The 7,163-nt window shown below is 46.4% G+C and overlaps 1 protein-coding gene across 1 annotated transcript; it reads left to right on the top strand.

The window, feature by feature from the left end:
• Window positions 1-450: 450 nt before the first annotated feature.
• Window positions 451-6,234, top strand: LOC124659539 (UDP-glucuronate:xylan alpha-glucuronosyltransferase 1-like). Its single transcript, XM_047197401.1, has 5 exons — window positions 451-672; window positions 1,172-1,335; window positions 3,250-3,450; window positions 3,573-4,210; window positions 4,754-6,234. Exons 2-5 carry the CDS (start codon window positions 1,295-1,297, stop codon window positions 5,779-5,781), a joined length of 1,908 nt encoding a protein of 635 aa, XP_047053357.1. The 5' UTR covers window positions 451-672; window positions 1,172-1,294; the 3' UTR covers window positions 5,782-6,234.
• The last annotated feature ends 929 nt before the right edge of the window (window positions 6,235-7,163 follow it).

The raw sequence follows: 7,163 nt of genomic DNA, 5'->3' as shown, positions 1-7,163 counted from the left end.
TTTTTTCAATTTCGCACCTCGTTATGGATGATAGATACACACTTGAAGTTTCCAGAAGAATCTAATTATCACTAAGCTCTAACACTAGATATACTACTACTAGTTGTTTTCATTTCCCATATCTGCGGCTCATAAAAGGTAGCATGTTTTTAACTACCATGTTTCCGTACACATCTTTGGTACACATTTATTCCCATAATAATCTCTAACCCGAGTATATCTGTAGATGGTTTTTGCCAGTTTCCTTTTTTCCCCACACGTCATGATTATCTCCTCTTTTATAGGCGGCCTAACAATTCTGCCCTAATCAACCCGGGTCCCTCCCTCCCCGGAAGATTTGGCCCTTGCCGTGCACGACGGAGCGTACCCGAGGAACGGCAAAGACTGGGTTTTTCGGGATAAATTGCCGCGCTCGCGTCTCCCCACTTTCATCTTGCTTAACCAGCTCTCGCTTACCACTTTTCTGCGCTAAGCTTGCTCTAGTAACATTTTTCCCTTCTCTCTCTCTATAAAACTCTGCCGCTGCTTCCCCTCTTCCGTGAGAGCTTTGCAGAGAGAGGCAGCCGGAGCCACACAAACAAAGCCACCGCCCGCCACCGACTAGCGGTTCTTCCTGCCGTTCTTGTTCTTGCCATTGCTGCAGCAGCGTCCTCCTCCACCGCTCCGCTCCGGGTACGCGGCCTTCCTCCCCTGCCTGCCACATCCATGGGTTCCCCTTCTTGCGCCGCCCGTTCTTGGCTTGCTTCGTCTCTGGCTGGATGCGTTTGTTTCCTGCCGGTGCTGCCTGATCTGTTCTGGCTCATCGGGGTTCGTCCCCCGGTGGCCGTGCGCCGGCACCATTTGCTCGATTTGGACTCTGGGTTCTTGCTCGCTCCCCGAGCAGCAGATTTGCTCTTTTCTCTTTACCTTTTCTTCTACTTTTATTTCCGTGGTGCCTTGATTTGGAGGAGCCAGATTTGGTTTGCGGACTTTATTTTGCATTGCTCTACGATTTTTACTGATTTTTTCCAGTCTCATTTGCTCCCCCTTTGCACTGTTCATCCCCACAACTGTTCACATGCTTGGCTGCCCATCTGTTTCCCCCCTTCTTGTGTGGCATTGGGGGCGTTTCCTTGCCTGGATGAACCTCAAGCTCACACGAATCCTCCTTTGCTCGTTGTTCCGATTTCAGATGAGAAGCAGCGCAACCGGGGCGGCGACAGCGCGGTGGGCCTGAGGCTTGGACGCCGGAGAGGCAGGCAGCAGCCACACAGCAGTCCTTCGGCAAAGCTGAAAGCGAAAGAGAGCCGCCCTCATGGGTTCCCTGGAGGCGCGGTACCGGCCGGCCGGAGCAGCGTAAGATCTCCTTCCTCCCCAAACACCATCTCGATCCAAACAAAAAACTACTCTTTTTTTCTATGCGCTGTGCAGTACTGCTTTTAAGCTGGTTATGCTTGAGGAGATGCGGCTCGCGTGCTAATCCATCTGCAGATGTGCCCTTTGTCATGTGCCGCCATGTGCTAATTACGCTATCTCTGTGGCGTTGGTGGAGGTGGCGTGAGTCCATATCATGATATATAATCTTTCCAGTACCGCCTTGTGCCCTGTACAAGATGCCGTTCTTTCCTTTTGGCTGCCGTTCGTTCATCATGCCCTCCTTAACTTCCCTGATCTTCTAGGTGATGTGGTTGTTGGTTGATGTGCCTTTATGGTATATATCCACCTATCAGTGATCCATCCATATGCTACCACTTCCAGTTGCAGATGCAGCAAAGATATGATCTCCCTTGCTTTGTTTTTATGATAATTGTGTTGGAACTCCTCTGAATCCGTTAGGTTTTCATTTACCTATATGTTCTTACTGATCCGGGGTTGGCTTTACAATTCCGGGGACGGTTTTGATCCCATATTTAGCTGGCCTGTAACAATTCCGGTAAACTGGTTTTGCTGTTATGGTGGAACCAGGTGTCGGTGGCCATGTGTTTCTCACTGCAAAATTGTTTGACCCCAAAGATCGCTCCTTGTAACTATAATGCTATTAATTCCATCCTGAGGTATTAGCTCCATGTGCAGTCCGCAGTGGGCACTACCACCAGGCTTGGCACGTTGAGTAGCAGGACAGCCCGCCCCAGTAGAGTTTCTTCGTGTCTGGATGGCCCAAGAGTGACAAATGGGGATCATAGCGTGTAGGAAATGGCCAGGTTTTGCTGCGTTTGACTCTTCCGTGCGCGGCGAACGGAGAGAATTCAGCAAATCTTGTCGTCCGGGGTCAGTCTTCTTGATGTTGATGGCATTACCACTAGTACACCATTTTCGTTTCTACGCCTGGGATTATGCAGCTTTGCGTGGATTAAGGCGTTGAAATTGCTGAGCGTGCTATCGATTTGAGACCAAGAAACATGGGGGGGTTAGGTACCGAGAATCTTTGTGATTAGTGGTGCTTTCCTTTTCCAAAAGATGGGATTACTAAAGCAGGGGTCCGGAAGTATAGCGGGGTGCGCTTGATTTTCATTTGCTTCATCTTTTTTAATTCTCGGTGCGGAGAAACGTGCGGCACTTTTGTCACACTTAGCCTTTTCCCTTCAATTGGCAATTAGCTTTGGTCTGTGATCACTTTCCAATATGAGACACAGTATTTTCTCCTTTTCGAAAGATGTGCGAGTACTTTAGTTTTAGTGTTGCAAGGCCGGTTCTCTTAACCTTCTGAGCATAAGCCTAATGCAAACTCCAAGAAAAGCAAAACATCATCACCTAGGAAACTACTATCTAAGCTATCCTTGTACTGGTAAGCAATGGAAGAAAAAAAAGGAAGGAACCAGGGCATGCTAGCTTCTAGCCTTTCTTTGTTGTCATCTTGGTACAAAGGTTGTTCCGAAAGGGACATTGGCAAACAAGTTGGGATACTTCTATTTCAGATAAATATATATTAGTAATATAACCTGGTTATTTTTGGAAATCATACTTATATCTTCAGGAGTTATTCTAGATTTCCTTTTTAAAGTCTTAGACATAGTTTTCCTTTCGGCTTACCTACATTTAGCTTCCAGTGTCTGATGATTGTCTAGCATCTACAAAAGTTAAAAGGGAAAATAAATCATCTTCCTGCATAACAAAATGAAAGCTAAGAAACATAACTCTACTGCTTTCATGGGAGTAGCAACAAAGATTATTTATAGCACATAATAAGACTTTCTCTTTGCAAGAATTAGTACTTTGATGTTCCAGCATTGAGTTTTTGTCTCAGACTGTTCTCCTCTATTGCTTCTTCAGTGATGACACAGCTAAAAGAAGGACCCAGAAAAGCAAAAGTTTCAAAGAGGTTGAAAAGTTTGATGTATTTGTCCTAGAGAAAAGCTCCGGCTGCAAGTTCAGATCCTTACAACTTCTGCTCTTCGCTATCATGTCTGCTGCATTTCTGACACTCCTATACACTCCATCTGTGTATGAGCATCAGTTACAGTCCAACTCTCGGTGAGTATTCATACCAAGAAACCTTAACATGACTTTCCAGTGTTCTCTTTTAGGCCTAGCTGGCATTTTACTCCGTATGCTGCATATTACCCTGGAACTGACCATTCTTATATGCTTTTCAGTTTTGTCAATGTTGGATGGATATGGGATAAGACTATCCCTGATCCACGATATGTATCTTCTATGGATGTCCAGTGGGAGGATGTGTATAAAACTATCGAAAATCTGAATGGTGGTGAGCTGAAGCTCAAGGTCGGACTCTTAAATTTTAACAGCACTGAGTTCGGTTCTTGGACACAGTTGCTCCCAGAAAGCGAGTTCTCCATCATAAGGCTGGAACATGCTAAGGAAAGTATTACCTGGCAGACTCTCTATCCTGAGTGGATTGATGAGGAGGAAGAATCAGATATTCCATCTTGTCCATCGCTTCCAGAGCCTAATTTTCCAAGAGGCACACACTTTGATGTTATTGCTGTGAAGCTTCCCTGTACCCGAGTTGGGGGGTGGTCAAGAGATGTTGCGCGGTTGCATTTGCAGTTGTCAGCGGCAAAATTGGCCGTGACTGCAGCAAGAGGCAATCGTGGGGTACATGTGATGTTTGTGACTGATTGCTTCCCTCTTCCGAACCTCTTCTCGTGCAAGAATCTGAAGAAGCATGAAGGCAATGCTTGGCTATACAAGCCTGACTTGAAGGCATTAAAGGAGAAGCTTAGACTTCCTATTGGATCCTGTGAGCTTGCTGTTCCACTCAAAGCAAAATGTAAGTTGACTGCTGCTTCCAATAGCTTTTCATCTGAATGAACATTCTTTCCATTTAGTTGTTTCTCTGAAGCTTTCTAGTTTAAACACAATTTCACGAGCATGTCTCACCTAAGGGACTCATGGGGCAGTTGAAACATATGTAAATCCCTCCGCATCATCATAGACAAGCATGGCCATCTTTTTTAGCGTAATGTGCTTTCAGTCGAAGCAAAATTTTAGTTGATTCTCTGTCTGCATTTCTAAATAGCTTTGCGCATAAATATACTAAGTACCCCCATTATCCAGAGCGCAATGTTTACTATCTGCTTGATTGTCTGAAGTTTTTCTTATTTGAATTCCCACAATGCTTCCAAGATTTTAGCATCCAAGAGACTTATGGCAGTTACACATGTATAGCAATCTCCTCGCCCTTTGTCATAGACACACATCCAAGCCAACCTTTTGTTGCAAAATTATCAAATTGTACTTCTATATCTTTTAGTGGTTGTCCCTGGATGACTTTGAAATTTCTGATAAATGACACCAATCCTTTGTTTTACAGCAAGGCTTTACTCGGTAGACAGACGCAGAGAAGCATACGCTACCATACTACATTCAGCAAGTGAGTATGTCTGCGGTGCAATCGCAGCAGCTCAGAGCATTCGTCAAGCAGGATCAACAAGGGACTTTGTTATCCTTGTCGATTCCACCATAAGTGACCACCACCGGAAGGGCCTGGAAGCTGCAGGGTGGAAGGTCAGAATCATCGAGAGGATCCGGAACCCAAAGGCTGAGCGTGATGCTTACAACGAGTGGAACTACAGCAAGTTCCGGCTCTGGCAGCTCACTGATTATGACAAGATCATATTCATAGACGCCGATCTCCTCATCCTGAGAAACATTGATTTCCTGTTTGCGATGCCGGAGATCACTGCAACCGGCAACAATGCAACACTATTCAACTCCGGCGTCATGGTTATCGAGCCTTCAAACTGCACGTTCCAGCTGCTGATGAACCACATCAACGAGATCACATCCTACAACGGCGGCGACCAGGGTTACCTGAACGAGATATTCACGTGGTGGCACCGGATCCCGAAGCACATGAACTTCCTGAAGCATTTCTGGGAGGGTGATGAAGACGTGGTGAAGGCGAAGAAGACGCAGCTGTTCGGCGCCGACCCACCGATCCTATACGTGCTTCACTACCTGGGCCGCAAGCCGTGGCTGTGCTTCCGGGACTATGACTGCAACTGGAACGTCCCAATACTGCGGGAGTTTGCCAGCGATGTCGCGCACACCCGGTGGTGGAAGGTGCACGACAAGATGCCCAAGAAGCTGCAGAGCTACTGCCTGCTGAGGTCGAGGCTGAAGGCCGGGCTGGAGTGGGAGCGGCGGCAGGCCGAGAAGGCCAACTTCATCGACGGGCACTTTAAGCGGAACATCACCGACAAGAGGCTCAAGATCTGCTTCGAGAAGTTCTGCTTCTGGGAGAGCATGCTGTGGCATTGGGGTGAGGCCCCCAACTCGACGAAGAAAGCCTCGACGACACAGGCGCTGCCTAGTACCGCGAAGCTGTCGAGCTCGTGAGATGTGTAGATATCGTCCGAACCCCCGAGAAATTAGTATACCAGATACAGACTCCTCCCAAGCTCCATACATACATAGCAGCAGCTTGTAAAGGTAGCTATGCTCTCTCTCTTAGGCCGTTCCCCAACTACTACACCTTGTGTTTGCCGTCATGCCTCATCGCAGCGCGCACTAGCTGCTGCTGCTGTTCGCCGACGGCTAACGATTTTTTGGTTTGTGGCTAATAATTCGTCAGTATAGGTGGATTTCCTGGGCAAGAGAATTGTTTGGTCGAGTTACTTGGATTGGCTATTGTGATGTCACAGTAGCTTAGTATGATGTATGTGTATGGTGGTTGAACTGTTCCGGGCGGTGGTGATCTTCTGGGGTGATGCAACCAACATTAGATTGCTGACCAGAAGACCACCGCTGCTGCTTTGTTTCGGTATGGAATATGATGATGCTGATTCGCCATCTTTGTTGCTGTAATGAAATTGGATTGGTTGAACTACTCAGCAGGCAATTCACACTATTGGGCAGTTGAGCATGTATAGAAAGTAGTTAGATTGATCATCTGGATTTGTTTGCTTTCTGTGCTTATCTGTCCAAGCATGGAAGAAGCACGGTGTGTGTGGGCATATGTAATGTACGTACAGGTACAGCGCTACCAAACAACGCAGCAAGCATTGAATTGCCGCGCTGCTTGGTGCAGATGGAGAACACATGGGAACATGGAGAGCAGAGCTGGGTGAGTGACCTGCCATCTGCCAAAGTGCCAATGAGGAGGAACATGAACACATCATTGCAAGGATCCAATTATTTCGTCGTGCCCCGTTGGGCTGGGTTACTTCCAGCTGGGGTCTTTCAGATTCAGTGGCCGCTGAGTGAGTGAGCGGGCGTGCTCGCTTTTCCGACAGCAAACACCACCTAGAAAAGTACAAGCAGGATTAGGCTGTACAAAGCACTGGGGCCTATTTGATATTAAAAAAATGCACAAGAAATAGGATTAAATCCTACAGAAAATATTCTACAAAGGAATTTTCTCTAAGAATTTTTTTGCATAGATTACATAGGAAATCTAATATCCACTCATACTCTTTTTTAGAATTCTTTGCTTTTTATATGAATTTCATTCATATGAATTACATATAAATTTATATAGGATAGGAGTAGGCACAACATTACATTCGTTTATTTTTCCTATTCAAACATTTTGTATCCAACAAATAAGAAAATCCCTTAGTGCATCTTCAGCGGAAGCCCACAAATGGTCAGAGTCTGTGAGTTGTTGTCTGCGGGGACTAAGGGCGAGGCCCACAAACGGATCACGTGGTCGACTATGTACGTTTGACCCCCGTTTTCCACCCAAATTTTGGTTGGATTTGCTATGGTCGCAGACAGCC

The sequence above is a fragment of the Lolium rigidum genome, chromosome 6 (assembly GCF_022539505.1).
Source record: "Lolium rigidum isolate FL_2022 chromosome 6, APGP_CSIRO_Lrig_0.1, whole genome shotgun sequence".
In the NCBI taxonomy this organism is placed as follows: domain Eukaryota; kingdom Viridiplantae; phylum Streptophyta; class Magnoliopsida; order Poales; family Poaceae; genus Lolium; species Lolium rigidum.
The sequence above is the reverse complement of the archived record's forward strand: the minus strand, read 5'-3'. Positions and strand labels throughout refer to the sequence as shown.